We start from the raw sequence: 20,992 nt of genomic DNA, 5'->3' as shown, positions 1-20,992 counted from the left end.
TTGGGAGATTTTTGATTACTAATTTGATTTCTTTACTGGCTATGGGTCTGTTCAAATTTTCTCTTTCCTCCTGTTTCAGTTTTGGTAGTTTATATGTTTCTAGGAATTGTCCATTTCTTCCAGATTACCCATTTTATTGGCATATAATTGCTTGTAATATTCTCTTATTATTTGTATTTCTGCTGTGTGGGTTATGATCTCTCCTCTTTCTTTCTTGATTTTATTTATTTAGGTTCTTTCCTTTTTCTTTTTGATCAGACTAGCTAGGGGTTTATCAATTTTGTTAATTCTTTCAAAGAACCAGCTTCTGATTTCATTGATCTGTTCTACTGGGTTTTTTGGTTTCAGTAGTATTGATTTCTGCTCTAATCTTTATTATTTCTTGTCTTGTGCTGGTTTTGGGTTTTATTTGCTGTCCTTTTTCCAGCTCTTTAAGGTGTAAGGTTAGTTTGTGTATCTGTGACCTTTCCTCCTTTAAGAAGGCCTGTATTGCTGTATACTTTCCTCCTATGACTGCCTTTGCTGCGTCCCAGAGGATTTGAGCAGAGGAGGATTGTTTATTTGTTCTTTCTGAGCAGAAAAAAAGGCTGTATTGAGGAATAAACAGCTTTGAGAATTCCCTATATTGACAGAAGTCTGGAGCATTTATCAGGGTGACATTAGACAGTGTTACATACCCAGTGTTCCTAAATCATATTCATGTTTTGGGAGGTAATACTGGTGGAGGTGAGGGGGTGGGGAGGATTATCTATGCACTACATTGAAATCAGAGTTTGAAAAAGTCTCTTTCACCTGTTTGTATCATATGAGAGCTTTGTGTTTTCAATAATTAAATGTAACTCACTGGGCATCATTTATATGGTTATGAATACATATTTTTTGTTTAAGCTTAAGTTAACTGCTACTAATAATTGAGTATGGATTCTCTCAGATACCTGGGATATCTGTGAAATAAACATTGGTAAACACCAGTATAAGAGTTCTGAAAGAATATGTGCTTTGATAGCTCTGTCTGTTCTCTAGAAATATCTTTTGGAAATATGGGAAATCAACCTGGTTAGTTTCTTATATGAATGGACAATATAGATTTTAGTTTATAGTATAAATCTAAGAAAACAAAAAAGAGTTCATGTATTGTGTATACTGGATTGAAGAAATCACACAAAAATTTCCATCTGGGATTTTTTTTTTTTTTTGCATAAGTAAGGCTTACCTATCTCCTCAAATCTAATTTGTTACCTCTTTCTGCAGTGGAATAGATTATACCTAGCTTAAGTGTCATACTAAATATTTTATGCCTTAGAATTAGTTCTATAAAGGTGTTTACTCATCTTCATTAATCACCTTCTTTAATGTCCCTAGGTTATCGAATCTTTGGGAATTGTTATTTATAAAGCACTGGACTATGGTTTGAAGGAGAATGAAGAAAGGGAGTTAAGCCCCCCCCTAGAGCAGCTCATTGATCACATGGCCAACACGGTCGAAGCTGATGGCAGCAACGATGAAGGCTATGAGGCTGCCGATGAAGGCCTGGAAGATGAAGAAGATGAAAAGAGAAAAGTCTCAGCTATCCGGTCATATAGAGATGTCATGAAGGTAAAGAGGCAATTTACAGAGTATTTGTTTTTTAAGAGTTATTTCACTTTAGACTCTTAACTATAGAGCACAAATTGATGATTACCAGAGGGGAGGTGGAGAGGGGGATGGGTGAAACAGGTGATGGGGAATAAGGAGCGCACTTGCTGTGATGACAACAGATGTTGTATATAAGTGTTGAATAACTGTATTATGCACCTGAAACTAACATTAACAATGTATGTTAACTAACTGGAATTTAAATGAAAACTTTTTTTAAAAAAGCTTTTTGGGAAAAAAATAAATATAAACTAAAAAAAGCAAATGAGATTTCAGCATTTTATAATAATAGTTTGTAGAGCTTTAGCTATGAGTGAAATGAATAAGGAGCTAAAATACTCCTGATTTTGTGATTTATTCATAGGTTCAACATGGCCTTTTGTGATTAAATCATAACTCTCAAAAATCCACTTTTAGATATTATATGCACCTAATATTACATATTATACACCAACTTAACTGTGCATTATATCCTGAGTTGACTTCTGCATTTTCTTTTATGGAATAAATAACAACTGTGATCTACTAATTTACATGAAGATTCTGAATCTGAAGTATCACAGCTGATTGTTTAACTTTGTTTTCTTGACCTACTCAGTGCTATTTATATGAAATGAAACAAGTTCTATAGCTTGAATTTTTTGTGTGTACTTGACATACTTTCTATAATGCTAAATGCACAGAGGTTAAAAAACTAAGATTTGTGAGCTTAATCTTAAAAGAGAATTCTGTTTAGCGTTATTTGTATGTGGTGTTTACTAAGATGTTATATGCAATATTGGTTATAGTATCACTTATTTTTTATAACTTTTTTGAAAGCATCCCAGAGAAGAGAATAGAGAGGAACCGTGAAGACAGCACTTTTCAGGTTACTGAAGGGTATCCTGCTTCATCTTCCCTCTTAGATGATGAATCTCCCAAAACTCTGGAATAGGGCTCTACATTTATGATGCAGATGAAATTCAGATATATTCTTTAGCTCTTTTATTTTATTTCTTTTTTTTAAGTTTATTATTTTTAGAGACAGGGGCAGGGAAGGGGTAGAGAGAGAAGAAGAAAGAGAGAGAGAGAGAGAGAAAATCCTAGGCAGGCTCCATGTTGTCAGCACAGAGCCAGACATGGGGCTCAAATTTACAAACCTGAGCCGATCATGACCTGAATCAAAATCCAGAGTCAGATGTTTTACTTAACCAACTGAGCCACCCAGGTTCCACTAACTCTTTTAATACTTGCAGTACTTCTCATTTTAAATCAACAGTGTCTGCAGTAAAATCCTCATATGTGTACAAATTAAAATTTCACATTTCATTTTATATTTTCATAGGTGTTAAATTATATTTTATTTTTTAAGTTTTATTTATTTATGTCTGAGCCAGTATCAAGAGTTGACTGCTCAGGGCACCTGCATGGCTCAGTTGGTTAAGCATCCGACTTCAGCTCAAGTCGTGATCTCACGGTTTGTGGGTTCAAGCCCCACGTCAGGCTCTTTGCTGACAGCTAGCTCAGAGCCTGGAGCCTGCTTCAGATTCTGTGTCTCCCTCTGTCTCTCTGACCCTCCCCTGCTCATGCGGTCTCTATCTCTCTTTAAAAAATAAATAAAACATTAAAAAAAAAAGTTGGATGCTCAACCAACTGAGCCACTCAGGCACCTGTTCAAGTATATTTTAAAATATACATACACTGGGGCGCCTGGGTGGCTTAGTCGGTTAAGCGTCCGACTTTCGCTTAGGTCATGATCTCGCGGTTCGTGGGTTCGAGCCCCGCGTCGGGCTCTGTGCTGACTGCCAGCTCAGAGCCTGGAGCCTGTTTCAGTCTGTGACTCCCTCTCTCTGACCCTCCCCTGTTCACGCTGTCTCTCTCTCTCTCCTAGAAATAAATAAAACATAAAAAAAAAAAAATAAATAAAATAAAATAAAATAAAATATACATACACTTAAAAGCCCCATAAAACTTTCTGCAGCTCACAAATAACCTACTTGTTCCATTGCAGACCAGTGATAATAATTAAAAGTGAAGAGTAAAAGATTTTTTATTAAGGCATAAACCTATTTATGCCTCTAAAATTGAGTCAGCAGTTTTTTGGTGAGGGTATGTAGGGGGCGGTGAACAGGGAATGGTGAATGAGGTAAGAGAGCACTCACCTAATCAATTACAGCAATTAAGTTAATCCTGGTGCCACTAGAATGATAGATGGTCATAGTCAGGTTGCTCTCATACTGCAGATTTGGAAGATGAGGGCTAGGGATTTATTGGACTCTTCTAATTCTTACTCAAAGACATTGAATATTTTAACTTATGAAACAAAAATTCTCAGACATTCAACAATTTGAACTGAACTTGTTTTATTATTTTTTATTTTTTTTTATTTTATTTTATTTTTTTTAAATGTTTTATTTATTTCTAGGAGAGAGAGAGAGAGAGACAGCATGAGCAGGGGAGGGTCAGAGAGAGAGAGAGTCACAGACTGAAACAGGCTCCAGGCTCTGAGCTGGCAGTCAGCACAGAGCCCGACGCGGGGCTCGAACCCACGAACAGCGAGATCATGGCCTAAGCGAAAGTCGGACGCTTAACCGACTAAGCCACCCAGGCGTCCCTTGTTTTATTATTTTTTAATTTGAGCTATTGCATCTGGCCTCCTACTTATCTTACTGCTATCATAATATGGAAAATAAATAATAAATAGTTGAAAGGGTGCTTATGTATCATAAAAACCCATTATTCATGGCCACATTAGTATGATACATTAGAGTTTGTGGTTGGATTAGTAGGTTGAAATCTTTTAGTAAACTGACTTCTTTACTTTGTTGGAAGAGAAGAAGTAACTGAAGGAATATAACTACTTTCTCCTTGTTGGAAGTGGAAACGTGAAACTAAGTTTGAATAATATAAATAATAGTATATTTAGTAACTTGGAGACAGCTTGTTTTTAATTTCTAGTGAACAAGACCTCATTAATATGTAACATTTCCCCTGAATTGTTAATTGTTCTTATTCTACTAATATTTTAATTTGTTATGTTTTCATATATGTGTTATTCTCTGAGCCTTATGATAACACTGTGAGGTAGATTGGGAAGGCATTATTATACCCATTTTACACATGGAAGAACTAAGGCTCAGAGAGGTATATGACTTCTTCAGCTTCATAGAACTGAGTAAGTAAGAAGAGGGGTACATGGTGGTTATATTCAGAGCTTATACTCTGGTAGGCCTAATTTTACCATTTTCATACCAACTGTTGTTGTCCTGGATTATTTAATCTTGAGATCCTTTTTCAAAAAAATTTTTGGGTTGTTTTTGCTTTTGTTTTTGTTTTTTGAGAGAGAGACAGAGAGTGAGCAGGGGAGGGCCAGAGAGAGAGCAAAGGAAAGAATCTCAAGCAGGCTCCGCACTGTCAGCATGGAGCTGATGTGGGGCTGAACCCATGAACCATGAGATCATGACCTGATCGGAAACCAAGAGCCGGACACTTAACTGACTAAACCACTCAGGCGTCCCATATATATATTTTTAATGTTTATTTATTTTGAGAAAGAGAACGTGTGTGCATGAGTGGGGAGAAGGGCAGAGAGAGAGAAGAGAAAGATTCCCAAGCAGTTTCCACGCTGTCACCGCAGAACCTGACATGGGGCTCAGTCCTCCAAACTGTGAACTCATGATCTGAGTTGAAATCAAGAGTTGGACCATTAACCATATGAGCCACCTAGGCACATACTATGATCCTTATTCTTTTGTAAAGTGAGAATAATATCTGCTGGATTGATGTTTTTGTAGATTAAATTAGATAACATACTCAACATAAAGTATGTAGTATAGTTTTTGTCATGGATAACAATTTACTATATGCCAGGCATTTTCCTAGGTGCTAGGGACATAGCAATACACAACTTACAAATGGTCCCTACCTTTATGGCTCTTAATTGTAATGGAGAAAAACAGAATATAAACAAGTAAAACAGAAACACACACATATAATTTTTTCTGACTCATTTCAGGGCTTTTTGTTGCTGCATATAGATGAGAATAAATTGCAGTCACAAATTTATGTCAGAGATAGAACATGTTCTTCCTTAAATTAAGAATATAACACTTAAAGCATTTTCTTTTTAGTTGAAGTATTTCCTGAGAAACATATATGTATATATATGTATATATATATATAGTTACGGTTTATATATATGTATAATATATAACCAAGCGCTTAATACTTTCAAGAATCATTAAGAAAAGATCGTTCTAAAAAATTATATTCTTATCTGTAAGGGCCACCTGGGTGGCTCCATCAGTTAAGTGTCCAACTCTTGATCTTAGGGCTGTGGGTTCAAGCCCTGCGTTGGACTCCACACTGGGTGTGAAGCCTACTTTAAAAAAATTATTTTTGTATCTGTAAATACATTCTGGAAAATATTCACTCAATTAACATTAATCAAAAGAAGAGATTGTAGACATGAAGGAAAAATTGGAGATTTCTGGAGCATGAAGTGTGTAGGAAAGAAGATTGAAGAGACGGGGTTAGGGATGATGGAAGAGTAAGACTTGAGAAAGTGGATAGAAAGGATAAGTAAAAATAAGATGTGTGGAATCTAGGAATAGTATCTGAGAAATGACTGAACTTAATATGAGAATAGTGCATAACAGAGTTCTTCATTTGAAATGAATGTAAAATTCTCAGTTTATTCATATATCCATTTACCTTTTGAAGTGTAAAGTAAGCAGTTAGTGTGCCGCCTTTGTGCTGAGTACTCTACCAGCACCTAGGTTGCTGAGATTAAATAGGGTTAAGTGAACCCCTGTGAAATGTGTTATAGACCAGGTGTGTATGAGCATAGTAACCCATATACTGCCTTTGTGCAAATCAGCAATAGGCATTCCTTCTTCAAGATACTTGGCTTCCATCTGTAAGAAAATTGTCATAATAAATAGAAATTTTTAATGTCGGTGATATGGAAGATGTCCTTCTAGATATAGTACCCTCATGAACATTCTGAACATACAGAAGTGGTGGTTCAACACGTGTACCTGAAATGCCCAGGGAGTACAGAAAGAGGCACTGAACTCAGCCTGGGGGGTTCTGGTTCTCTTATACGATCCAGTCTCCCTAATAATCAGGGAATGCATATAAAGCAATGCCATTTAACGATTTTGCAAGCAAGAATTTACTTTTGTTGATATTTGAAATTATGGTAAAGTTTTTCATGTAATTGATAGCTACAGTGTAAATTTTCATAGCCTTTATATAAAATAATTTGACAGTATATTAAAAAGTCTAAAACTGTTCACTATGTATGATAGCAAAAGACTAGGAATCTTCCAGATGTTCATTAACAGGGGAATGGCTGAATTGACTATGGTATAGCCAGTTAGTAAAGTACTATATAGCTATTTGAAAGGATTGAGGAAATCTCTCTCCAGGTCATAATGCTTATGTGAAAAAACAAGATGGAGCGCCTATGTGGCTCAGTCGGTTAAGTGTCCAACTTCGACTCAGGTCATGATCTCACAGCTACTGGGTTCAAGCCCCGTGTCCAGCTCTGTGCTGACAGCTCAGACCCTGGAGCCTGCTTCAGATTCAGTGTCTCCATTTCTCTTTGCCCCTCCTCCACTCATGCTCTGTCTCTCTCTCTTCCCTTCAAAAATAAACAAACATGAAAAAAATTTAAGAATATGTATAAAGGTATTTGTTTATATTGTTTTAAAAAAGAGGAAAGATTGGGGAGCCTGGGTGGCTCAGTCAGTTGAGCATCCGACTTTGGCTCAGATCATGATCTCATGGTTCATGGGTTCGAGCCCTGCATCGTGCTCTGTGCTGACAGCCAGCTCAGAGCCTGGAGCCTGTTTCAGATTCTGTATCTCCCTCTCTCTCTGACCCTCCCCTGCTCATGCTGTCTGTCTCCTTCTCTCAGAAATAAATAAAACATTAAAAAAAATAAATAAATAAAAAAGAGGAAAGATGAATCAAACTTAAGGAAAAGAAGTTAGCTATAGATAAAGGAACAAAGCAGAAACAAGGACAGGCATTAAGGCGAAGCGTCCCTGAGTATGCTTAATTCTGTAGATTTGATTTAGAAATTATATAAATGTTGTACGTACGTATAAAACAAAATTAAATATGAAAACATAATTCCCCGTGAATTCAAGGCAAATTGAACATAACTTAACACACTGGAGACATAACCACATAGGAAGACCTACAAAGCAATAACCACATAGTAGCAGTGAGCCCAGCTACCACCAGCTTATGATCTCTAAATATCACTCCCCACTAAAAGAATCCCAGGATTCCTTTGAGAAATGGCTAATTCCATATCTGGGAAGGAAGTGTATAAAATAGCCTGGAGCATCTTGTCCTACCAGAAAGCAAACAGACTATCCAAGATTACTGAAGTGTATTAAAAGAGGACTCAGAAGCCAACTCAAAGAAGTTCCCATTGGTCAAAGGTGGAAAAATCTGATCATCAATAAGAACAATAGCTGTGATGAATTAAAAAACACATCAAATATTCTGTATTCCATCAACGTATAAATGTTTAAAAAAACCCTTATTGGTCACCTTTAGAGGCTGTTAGGGATTCAACTTATTTCAAAAATTGGCAAATAAATTCATCCTGCCTTATCCCTGTGAAAAGGTTATTTTAGGGTAACCAATTAGTTTTGTACAAGTTTCTTTTTATAAAAGCATTCCAGCTAATATGTGGAAACAGAATAATAGGGATTGCAAAATGGTAATATTCTAATTTCAAAGAAATAATAGCAGTCAGTAATCATTATGGCATCACAAGAGACCAGCGGACTTTGTTCACAGCACCACTTGGGAAGTACTCTTGCCAAACAACAAACAAAAACCCACCAATCTTCAATCTGATCAAGCCTCTAGATTAACTTCCAATTTGTAGGAGATCCACAGGATATAGAAACATTTTAAAAACATCACAAAGATGCAGTCATCAAAATCCAGATTATGGGAAACTCTATAGGACAAATCATGTAATTTCTTTGATAAATAAATGCAAGATAAATGGAGAGGGAGAGAGGAAAAACTTAGATTAAAGGAAACGTGAAACATAACAACCAGTTGCAATATGTGGACCTTATATGGGTTCTAATTAAAATGAACAAATTGTAAAAATGTGTGCATATTTGAAATAATCAGGAAAATTTTACCTTATGCTATACTTGACATCAGAAATTACTCATTTTAAATTTGATAATAGTAGGGGCGCCTGGGTGCCTTAGTCGGTTAAGCGTCTGACTTTCGCTTAGGTCATGATCTCGCGGTTCGTGGGTTCGAGCCCTGCGTCAGGCTCTGTGCTGACTCAGAGCCTGGAGCCTATTTCAATCTGTGACTCCCTCCCTCTCTGACCCTCCCCTGCTCACACTGTCTCTCTCTCTCTCTCTCTCCTAGAAATAAATAAAACATTTAAAAAAATAAATAAATAAATTTGATAATAGTATTATGGTTATTTTTTTAAAAGAACTCTTACCTTTAGAAATAGATGCTGAAATATTTATATCTGAAACTCAGATATATGAGATTTGCTATAAAAATAATTCTAGAGGGTGGAACTGAGCAGGTAAGGAAGTAGATAAGATTAGCCATGAATTGATCATTGTTAAAGTTGGATGATGAGTACATGCTGATTCATATACTATTCAACTAGTTTTGTTTTGACATTTTTTCACATAAAAAATTAAAATATGTAAAAATATCTAGAATAATCCTTTATGATAGCAGTACTACTGTTAGAATTTTTTCAGAAGTAAGTTTTTTAAATTAGATATGATTGACATATAATATTATGTTAGTTTTAGATGTAGAACTTAATGATTTGATATATGTATATATTGTGAAATGATTATCATAATAAGTCTAGTTAACATCCATCACCACACATAGTTACACATTTTTTTTCCTATGATGAGAACTTTTAAAATTTACTCTCTCAGCAAATTGCAAATATACAATGCAGTATTATTAACTGTGGTTACCATGCTGTACATTACATCCTCAGGACTTATTTTATGTAAGTTTGTGCCTTTTGAATTCCTTCAGACACTTTGCCTACCCCCCCCCATCCTACCTGCCTACCTCCCAACCCTACCTGTGCCAACTACCCATCTCTTCTCTGTCCAAAGAGATTATTCTTTTTAAGTTTTCATTTAAATTCTGTTTAGTTAACATATAGTGTAATATTAGTTTCAAGTGTACAATATAGTGATTCAACACTTCCATACATCACCCAGTACTCATTACAACAGGTGCATTCCTTAAGCTCCATCACCTATTTTCACCCATCCCCCACCCACCTCCCCTGTGGTAACCATGTTTGTTCTCTATAGTTAAAGGTCTCTTCAAAGATAATTTTTAAAAGGAGAAAATGTTACATGGATACATACTTTTTTTGGGTTTTTTTGTTTTGTTTTTGGAGAGAGAGGGTACGAGCAGGGGAGAGGTCAAAGGGAGAAAAAGAGGATTTTTTTAATGGGTTTTTTGTTTCTTTTAGTTTTTATTTAATCATTTATTTTTTTGAGAGAGAGAGAGCATGCATGGGCAGAGAGAGATAGAGATAATCTCAAGTAGGCTCCACACTGTCAACGCAGAGCCGGACATGGGGCTCAAACTCACAAACCATGAGATCATCACCTGAACCAGCCAGGCATCCCGAGAGGGGAGGGGATTGGGGAGAGAGGAGGAAGGAGAAGGAGAGAATTTTAAGCAGGCTCCCTGCTCAGTGCAGAGCCTGATATGGGCTCAACTCCATGATCCTAGAATCATTACCTGAGTTGAAATCAAGAGTCAGACACTCAACCAACTAAACCATCCAGGCACCCCTTGAAGATGTATTTTACAGCATTATTTATTTATACTATTCTACAGTGAAATAAATGGCTCACAAAGAAGTGATGTATCAACTAGCTGGACTATTAAATAATCTCTAAAATTATAATTCTGTGAGTTGTTTAGCAATATGGAAAATTTCTGTATTAATAAACGGAAAATAGACCGAAGAGTTCTGCATATACTGGTATATGGGTAAATAATGAAAGAAACTGTGGTACTTTGAAATAGTGTATTAGGGGGTGCCTAGGTGGCTCAGTCGGTTAAGCAGCTGACTTTGGCTCAGGTCATGATCTTGCAGTTTGTGGGTTCGAGCCCCAAGTCAGGCTCTGTGCTGACAGCTTAGAGCCTGGAGCCTGCTTCAGATTCTGTGTCTCCCTCTCTCTCTGCCTCTCCCCTGTTCACGCTCTTCTCTCTGTCTCTCAAAAATAAATAAATGTTTAAAAAATTTTGAAATTGTGTATTAGTAGTGGTGTGATTCAGGGTGAACTATTTAGCCTCAGAAATTCAGTTCCTCATGTTTACCATTTACATAATAAGATTATAAAATTTTAGTATATTAAGTAAATTATTGGCCATGAATAGTCTTATAAGTTATGCTTTGTGTTAATTTATAATTTAAAACAAAATGCAGCATGTTTCTGCAAATATAAGAATAAAGTTTAGACACAATAAGCCCTGCTTATGAAAAGCTAGCAGGTTTTTGGTTTGCCGTGTAATGTCAGAATTTGCAAACTATTCTGAAAACTCCTTGGGAAAATTTATGAAAAGAATGGTATTGTAGAATGTCATCTAAAATAGAAACAAGCTTTATGTATTTAATTTTATTATGCCAAACTAGATTAACCCGGTACAGAATTTGTCTTTATTTTAAAATGCACATGTATTACAAATAGCTGATACCTGATAAACCTATTCTTTTGATTTATGTATGAATGTGGCCTTGGTTTAATGGAGTATATGTAAGAAAAGGCAAAATGTTTGTTTGAGTTTGTCATTACTGAATTAAGATCTCTGTGAACACAGTTTAGTTGGGTGAATAAGATTCATCAGTCAAATTAGAGAGACTCCTAAGAAAGAAATTGCAGGTCTCTGTATTTCAGAATATTGTGTTCTCTAAGTTTTGAAATTTGCTGGGAACATACTAATTTGTTTTTACTCATTTAGGCAAAAATTTAGTAATTTATCCTAACTATATGATGCTAAATTTAGTGATATTCTTTGTACTTTTTTTCTTTGTTTAGTTATTAATTTCTTATGATAGATACATGATTATACTCATTAGCCAAAACATTTTAGTTATATTAAGATAATATCCTACTTAGGTTTTGCAAATAAATTTCTGAACTTTGTGAACTGAACATTTAAAAAATGTTTGAATTTCAACAATCAAGAATAAATTATGGGGGAATATTGGAGTTTGATGTGATCAACAGAGGACTATGATGTGATAAATTCTAAAGATCTCAGAGGATACAATTTTGATTATGCCATTTTCTTTTCTGGGATGATAGAATTTACACACATAGCAATTATGTATTTCTAAACAAAGAGTGAGTTGGATTGCTAAATGCTTTGGAATTTGGAGTTTAAGCAAAAACTCCTCTCAATTGTGCCAAAGTTTCAAGAAAAACTTGATGGTCTGTTTAGTATTTTGACACTAGGGTAAAAAAAAATCAGATAATATATAGAATTTCTGGCATAGAATTTCTGAGTTACTGGCATACATCTTTGATGTTATATCAAATAAAATTTTTTCTCCTAGTTGGTGCATAGCTTAAAAAATATAGACGTTAACTTATTTGACAAAAAAAATGAAAATGTTTCAAAATGTTGGTATTGGGGGAGTGGGGAGGGCGCCTGGGTGGCTTAGTTGGTTAAGCATCTGACTTTGGCTCAGGTCATGATCTTACGGATTGATCAGATCGTCGGATTGATCAGATTGTGGATTTGAGCCCTGCCTCAGGCTCTGTGCTGACAACTCAGAGCCTGGAGCCTGCTTCCCTCTCTGTCTCTGCTGCTCACACTCTGTCTGTCTGTCTGTCTCTCTCTCTCAAAAATAAATAACCATTAAAATTAAAAAAAAAAAAGACAGTATTTGTAGATTGTCTTTTTTTTTCTCAAATCACATCTATCTAGTCAAGGTTTGCAGATATTTTCAAGTTTTGTTGAAAATATATAACAAAGTCCTATATGTTTAACGGAAACTTCAGAAAATTTATTTGGATTCTAGCAATAGTATTAATGATTCTATGTAGGGAATCCAGATAATGGAGTTGTCAGATTGACATTTAATTTTATTTTAAATCACTTATTTTAAGTCACTCTTGGAACTCAGGGTTGAAACTTTGAGTAGAAAACTAGAAAATATATAAAAAGGGCCAGCTGGAAATTTTGAACCAAAAAAAAAAAACTGAAATAAAACTTGAGTGAATGGGTTTAATGGACTAGACAGAGCTGAAGAGATCAGGAATGAAATGGAATATTGTCAATAGAAAATACTCAGAATGAAGCATAGAGACACAAAGAGAAAAAAGATTTAATAGAGGGTCAGTTACAAAGGCAGTACATCTAATTAAAGTCCTAGAAGGAGAACAAGGAATAGGGAGGATGGAAGAAATACTTGAATACCAAGAATTAATATATACTTGTAGATATATATATATCTACATATAATATAGATAGATAGATATACATATTATGTGTATATATACATATAATATAGATATACATATAATATGTATTAATATAAAATACATATATAATATGTATATATTATATGTGTATATATGTATATATATACATATATAATATGTATATATTATATGTGTATATATGTATATATATACATATATAATATGTGATAACATAATTAATACATAATGATACAAACTAGGAATTTTCCAAAGCCATGGAAATCAGTATGCCACAGATTCACAGAAATCCCACAATTAAAAGCATGAAAAAAATGAAAATAACATAGTTTCATTATAGTTAAACTGCTAAAATTTACAAACAGAAAGTCTAAAATCTTAGAGGAAAATGAGACTGCACCTTCTCTATAAAAAGAGTGGAAGCTGGAAGACGATTGGAATGATTCTTCAAAGCTCTAGAACCTGAATATACCTTTCAAGAATAAAGGTAAAATAGATCTCTTTCTGACAAACAAATATTAGGAGTGGCCTAGAGTAGGAGTTGGGGAGTCATCAGCCTTCAGGTGGCATTTAAAGCTGATCTTAAAAATTTTTTTCATAGAAGAAAGGCAGGTAGGTTAAGTAAGACATAACATATTCCGGTCCTCTCCTTTTAGAAATAAACTGAAACCCAGCACTGTTAAATAAATTGTCCAAGGTCGTAAAACATCATGTTGGTAGATATGGGACAGAAACTACTTTTTCTCATTATGTGCCTCTATTCCCATGTTGTCTTTTTTTTGTAACTGTAAAAGATGTTTTGTTGCATGCCTGCTGTGTACCATGTTGTATGCTAAAACTCTTTAAAAACATGATTTTCCTGGGTGGCTCAGTCATTTAAGCATCTGACGCTTGGTTTTGGCTCAGGTCATGATCTCATGGTTTCATGAGTTCAAGCCCTGTGTCAGGCTCTGCACCAACAGCGGGAAGGCTGCTTGGGATTCTCTCTCTCCCTCTCTCTCTGCCCCTCCCCACTCACACTGTCTCTGCCTTTCTCAAAATAAGTAAACTTTAAAAATATGATTTTCTTTAATACAAAAGTAAAATACATTTATTTTAGGATGTGTAAGAATTTGGCTTTTGGAGGTTAACTACATGGGCTTGATTTCACTTTTCCTGCCTATCTGTGTGATTTGGGTAAATTACATAGTTGTTCTAAATCTCAGTTTCCATATCTGTATGTAAATTGTGCTCTTGTAAGGATTAAATAAAATGATGCATTTAGGAACAAAGAACCAAATAAAAATCAAGCAGTTCATTGGCAGTGAAATAACCACTTGGATTATTCCTTCTCCATGGGATTATTCTTCCTCTGTGTCAATGGCAACTTGTGGAATTTTGTTCTTTGTTAAGTTTTTAAAATCTCTCTATATTTTTAAGTTTATTTATTGATTTTGAGAGAGGGGGAGAGAGTGAGTGGAAGAGGGGCAGAGAGAGAGGGGGAGAGTGAGAATCCCAAGCAGGTTCTGTGCTGTTAGTGCAGAGTTCTGCACGGGGTTTGATCTCATGAACCATGAGATGATGACCTGAGCCAAAATCAAGAGTTAGACACTTAATCCACTGAGCCACCCAGATGGCCTTAAGACATATTTTAAATTGTGGCAAAATACATACAACATACACTTTATCTTTTAAATCATTTTATTTTATTTTTTATAGATTTTTAAGTTTATTTATTTTGAGAGAGAGAGAGAGCAGGGGAGGGGCAGAGAGAAAGGGAGAGAGAGAATCCCAAGCAGGCTCCGTGCTGTCAGTGCAAAGCCTGACGTGGGGCTCAAACTCAGAAACAATGCGATCATGACCCGAGCTGAAATCAAGAGCCTGATGCTAACCAACTGAGCTACCCAGGTGCCCCTAAATTATTTTAGTGTACAGTTTAGTGGCATTAAGTTTCTTCACAATATTGTCCTGCCATCACCATTATCTACTTACAGAGCTTTATCACCTCAAATGGAAAACCCTACTCATCCCTTCTTATCCCTCATCTTTCAGTCCCTGGCAACCTCTAATCAGCTTTCTGACTTTGTGGATTTGTGTATTCTGGGAATACACAATAATAATAATAAATGGAATATATGGAATAAATGGAATAATAAATAATAAATGGAATTATACAGTATGTGACCTTTTGTTGTCTGGCTTCTTTCACTTAGCATAATGTTTTTAAGGTTCATCCATGTTGTAGTGTATGTCAGTACTTTATTACTTTTTATGAATGAGTAAGATTCCACTATATGTATATACTACCTTTGTTTTTCCACATATCAGTTCAGAACACTTCAATTGTTTCCACCTTTGGCTACTATGAAGAGTTGCTGGTATGAACATTGGTATGCAAGTTTTTGTTTGAACACTTACTTTCTATTCTTTTTGATTTTTAGTTGACCTTTGAACAGTCCAGAGGTTAGGGACATCAGTGCCCAGCACAATCGAGAATTCGGATATGATTTTTGATTCCCCAAAAATTTAACTGATAAGCAAACCAACTGTTGGCCAGAAGCCGTACAGATAACATTAATAGTCAGTTAACAAATATTTTGTATGTTTAATGTATTATATACTGAATTCTTACAATAAAGTAAGGTGCAGAGAAAATGTTATTAAGGAAATTATAAGATAAATTGTTTTATATTAAATGTATTTATATTTTAAAATCTGCATGTAAGTGCACTTGAGCAGTTCAGACCCATGTTGTTTAAGATCCACTGTATATCGAGGGGTGGGATTGCTGATCACATGGTAACTTTTTGATAAACCACCCAACTATTTTTCACTGTGGCTGTATCATTTTACATTTTTACCAGCAATACACAAAGATTTCAATTTCTCCACCTTCTCATCAACATTTATTTCCCATTTTTGGTTTGTTTTTTATAGCTATCCTACTGGGTCTAAGTAGTAACTCATTGTTATTTTGATTTACATTTCCCTAATAACTAATGCTGTTGAGTATCTTTTTCTGTGCTTTTTAGTCAGTTGATATTTTCTTTGGAAAAATGTTCAAGTCAGTTTTTTATTTCATTGTGTTTAAGAGTTCTTTATATATTCTTCATAGCAGATCCTTAGCAGATATGTAATTTGCAAATATTTTATTCTGTGGATCTCTTGAAAGTGTTCTTTGATGTACAAAATTTTTTAACTCTAATGAAGTCTAATTTATCCATATTGTTGTTGTTGGTTATGCCTTTGGTGTCATATCTAAAAAATCAATCCCAAATTCATGAACATGAAGGTTTATCCCTATGTTTTCTTCCAAGAGTCTTGTATTTTGGGCTGTTAAATTTAGGTGTTTGATCTACTTTGAGTTAGTTTTTATAAATAGTATGAGATAGCAGTACAGCTCTTTTTTTTTTTTTTTTTTTTTTTTTATGTGGATATCCAGTTTTCTCAGCATCATTTGTTGAAGAGACTATTCTTTCTTAATTTAATGGTCTGGGCACCTTTGTCAAAAATTAATCAACCAAACATATATGGGTTTATTTATGGACTTTGTATCCACTAATCTATAGATCCTTCCCTATGTACCAGACTGATTAGATGACAATAATTTTGTAGTTTTGAAATAAGAAGTATGAGTCTTTCAACTTTGTTGTTTTGAAGATTGTTTTGGCTACTTGGGGCCTCTTACAATTCCGTATGAATTTTAGGATCAGTTTTTCTGTTTCTTCACAAAAAGCATGAGAATTTACTTATGGGTTGCATTCAGTCCCTAGATCACTTTGTGTAAGTATTGCTGTCTTAACAATATTGTCTTCGAACCCATGAATATGGGATGTCTTTCCATGTATTTGGGTCTTTTCAGCAATATTCTTATAGTTTTCAGTATGTAAGTTTTGCACATCCTTGGTTAAATTTATCCTTAGCATTTGTTAATATTTTTATAAATGGAATTGTTTTCTAACTTCATTTTCTTTTGTTTAACGTTTAGATGAGTACTTTGTCCATTTAATTTTATTTTATTTTTAATATAATTTGTTGTCAAGTTAAGTAATATACATTGTATACAGTGTGCTCTTGGTTTCGGGGGTAGATTCCCGTGTTTATCTCTTACATACAACACCAGTGCTCATCCCAAGGAGCCCTCCTCTATGTCCATCACCCATTTTCCACTCTCCCCCACGACCCCTCCCCCAGCAGTGCTTAACTACCCTACAACTCAGCAACAGCACTGCTAGGAATTTATCCAAATCAGGAGTGCTGATTCATAGGGGCACTTTTACCCCAATGTTTATAGCAGCACTTTCAATAATAGCCCGATCATGGAAAGAGCCCAAATGTCCGTCAACTGATAAATAGATAAATAAGATGTGCTTTATATATACAATGGAATCTTTCTCTTAGCAATGAGAAAGAATGAAATCCTGCCATTTGCAACAACGTGGATGAAACTGGAGGATATTATGCTAAGTGAAATAAGTCAGTCAGAGAAAGACAGATAACATGTTCTCACTCATGTGGAATTTGATAAATGTAACAAAAGACCATGGGGAAAGGGAAGGGGAAAAATAGTATCAAACAGAGAGGGAGGCAAACCCTTTATTTTCTGATTGTTCATTGATATATATATATATATATATATATAAACATTTTTGTGTGTGTATGTGTGTGTGTGTTGATCATGTATCCCGCAACTTTGCTAAAATTGCTTGTTAGCTCTAATAGTTTTTTGTGGATTCCTTTGGGATATATATATATATATATATATGATTATGTCATATGCATTAGAAATTTTTTTAGACCTATTTATTACCTTTATATCAGTGTTTTTTCAAGTTGCCGGTCACAGCCTATTAGGAGAACATGAAATCAATTTAGTGTGTAAGTTTTGTTTTGTGAAATTTTTGTGTATAAAACATAGATGTATGCATGTATTTGATGTATAAATGTATAAAATGTGTTGTATAACATTTGTATAAAATGTGTTTCTTACTGGGAGTTAGAGTAAAAAATATTATTCCATGTTTGACACCATGTAATTAGGATGTAAAATTATGGGATTAGTTAGATGAAGATGAAACTCTTAGTTGCTTTTCATTACCTTGGGTATAAAATTCTATATTGGAAGCTGTCTTTTGTGTACAAAAGTAATTGCAAAAAAAATCTCTGTGTTCATTGGTAGCTCTTTAAATAATAAGCTTGTGAGATATTTTTGAAGTTTTAATTTAAAATCCAATTAGTTAACATCCAGTGCAACATTAGTTTCAGGTGTACAACATAGTGACTGAACACTCCCATATATCACCTGCTGCTCATCACTCCTTAATCCCCATGCCTCCCCCACCTTTCCTCTGGTAACCATCAGTTTGTTCTCTGTAGTTAAGAATCAGTTTCTTGGTTTATCTCCCCCCCCCCTTTTCTTGTTTGTTTTGCTTCTTAAATTCCACATTTGAGTAAAATCTTGTGATACTTTGTCTTTGAATGACTTCCTTCCGTTTAGCATAATACTCTCTAGCACCATCATCCATGTTGTTGAAAATGGCAAGATTTCATTCTTTTTTTTTTTTTTTAAATGTTTTATTTATTTCTAGGAGAGAGAGAGAGACAGCGTGAACAGGGGAGGGTCAGCGAGAGAGGGAGTCACAGACTGAAACAGGCTCCAGGCTCCAAGCTGGCAGTCAGCACAGAGCCCGATGCGGGGCTCGAACCCACGAACCGCGAGATCATGACCTAAGCGAAAGTCGGACACTCAACCGACTAAGCCACTCAGGCGCCCCAAGATTTCATTCTTTTTTGTGGCTGAGTAATATTCCATTGTATAGCTTGTGAGATTTTTGCTTTTTGTGCTTTCTAATAAAACAATTGTTAGCCTCCTTTTGAGTACTGTGGGGAAAATTTCTTACTGAAACCCAAGATATTTTTCTTGAGAAGAATATACTTTATTAAAGATAGTAATCTAATAAGTGACATGTGATACTTATTACAAATGAAAATAACAGAAAGCACATTATGAAGGATAGTATAATCTACAAAGACATCTTTCATTCTCCAATAGATATAAATTATTAAAATATAATAAAGTTTATATTTTCAGTATTAATGTAAAATTTACTGAATAAAGAATTAAGGGAGAACTTACATGTTTTTAAAGCAAACGAAGTCCCTTAAAACATAACTATAGTACATGGATACAAAATTATTACATTACAAAAAAGTAAAATTATTCCCGTGCACTAGACCCTTGATAGGATATCTTTCCAGTCTCATAAATTAAATGGTGGTTGATTTTTCTCAATTGTTGTGCATGATGCTAAATTGCATCTTATACCCACTGGTAGTTTTGGGGGGATTATGGACCATTAACAGTAAAAGACATTGGGATTAGAGGTACCACCAGCAAACTTATTCAGCCCTCTGCTTTCTTTGCTGCAGTCTCCATTTACTGATGTAGCATCTTTCCTGTGGTCCACATGTCATCCTGACAGTCTTTTTTACTGCATTACACAGTTCAGCATGTATTCGGATGAGCCTGGGCTTCCAAAACCCGTAAAACTGTGTTTAATTCTTCTCCATTATGTCAACTTTCCGACTGTGGACAAGTCACTTGAGTCCTCTTAGCCTCAGTTTCTTTTGTTATAAAATGGAGATAATTCAGGTCACACATATGCTGTATATATGACATGTCAAATACATGCCTAGCATGGTAAAAAATAAATGATAGCTATTAATATACCTGCATTATGATTAATAGTAAATGGTAGTTCCCTTTCTACTTCCAACCAGAACTTTTATATATGGCCTATCATTTTCAAATAGAAGCTAACTAATTTTACTAAGCTTATCTGTGTTGTTGCCTGTTTGTTAGTGGACCGCTTTTTCCATATAATTTTACTGATGGTTTTGTGATACATTACGCTTTGGGTGATGGGAATTGCCTTACTGTCTGATATAAAAATATGAATATACTGGGCATGTCTATTTTTTAGTTATCCCAAAACCCAAAATAATAAATGAGCACTACTGTTTTATTTTCCTTTTCTGTAGTTATGTGCTGCTCATCTCCCAACTGAATCAGAGGCACCAAATCATTATCAGGCAGTATGTCGTGCACTGTTTGCAGAAACAATGGAGCTGCATACATTTCTGACTAAAATTAAGAGTGCAAAGGAGGTGAGTACTACTGCTTTCATATTATTGGTATTGTGAAAGATTAACCTGAATTTTCAACACTGTCCATCATATTATTTAAAATATTTATTACTATCCTTATGATGAATGCTGAAAATTATTTAGGAAAGAAACAACTTAGGCAAAATTAAATCTGTTTTTTTAAATTCCAGTATAGTTAACATATACTGTTTTTTTACTTTCAGGTATACAATATAGTAATGGAACAATTCTGTACGTTTTACTCAGCGCTCATCATAAATGTTCTGTTAATCTCCCTCACCTATTTCACCCATCTTCCCACCCATCTCCCCTCTGGCAACCATCAATTTGTTCTCTACTCAAGAGTCTCGTATTATGTATGTCTCTTTTTTCTTTGTTGCTTCTTAAATTCTGCATATGAGTGAAATCATATGGTATTTGTCTTTCTCTGACTGATTAATTTGGCTTAGCATTATGCCTTCTAGATCCAGCGATGTTCTTGCAGATGGCAAGATCTCACTCTTTTTTTTTTTATGGCTGAGTAGTGCTCCATTGTATATTTATACCGTATCTTCTTTTATATATTCATCTCCCGATGGACACTTGGTGGAGCTTCCATAATTTGGTTATTGTAAATAATGTTCGTGTAAACATAGGGATGCATATACCTTTTTAAATTAGTTTTATTTTGATGTAGTCCAAATAGTTTATTTTTACTTTTTTTTTTTTTTTTTTTTTTTTTT

At 34.7% G+C, this 20,992-nt stretch overlaps 1 protein-coding gene across 3 annotated transcripts in view; it reads left to right on the top strand.

Annotated features, from left to right (window-relative positions):
• The window catches only part of SPIRE1 (spire type actin nucleation factor 1), a 220,844-nt gene that overhangs the window by 85,857 nt on the left and 113,995 nt on the right, over positions 1 to 20,992 (top strand). For all 3 annotated transcript variants that reach the window (XM_039217237.1, XM_039217238.1, XM_039217239.1), the window contains exons 3-4: positions 1,363 to 1,596; positions 20,145 to 20,270. In XM_039217237.1, the coding sequence (XP_039073168.1) occupies positions 1,363 to 1,596; positions 20,145 to 20,270 (360 nt within the window). The remainder of the gene's footprint in view (positions 1 to 1,362; positions 1,597 to 20,144; positions 20,271 to 20,992) is intronic.

The sequence above is a fragment of the Hyaena hyaena genome, unplaced genomic scaffold (genome assembly GCF_003009895.1).
Source record: "Hyaena hyaena isolate Hyena2069 unplaced genomic scaffold, ASM300989v1 scaffold_673, whole genome shotgun sequence".
NCBI lineage: Eukaryota > Metazoa > Chordata > Mammalia > Carnivora > Hyaenidae > Hyaena > Hyaena hyaena.
The sequence above is the reverse complement of the archived record's forward strand: the minus strand, read 5'-3'. Positions and strand labels throughout refer to the sequence as shown.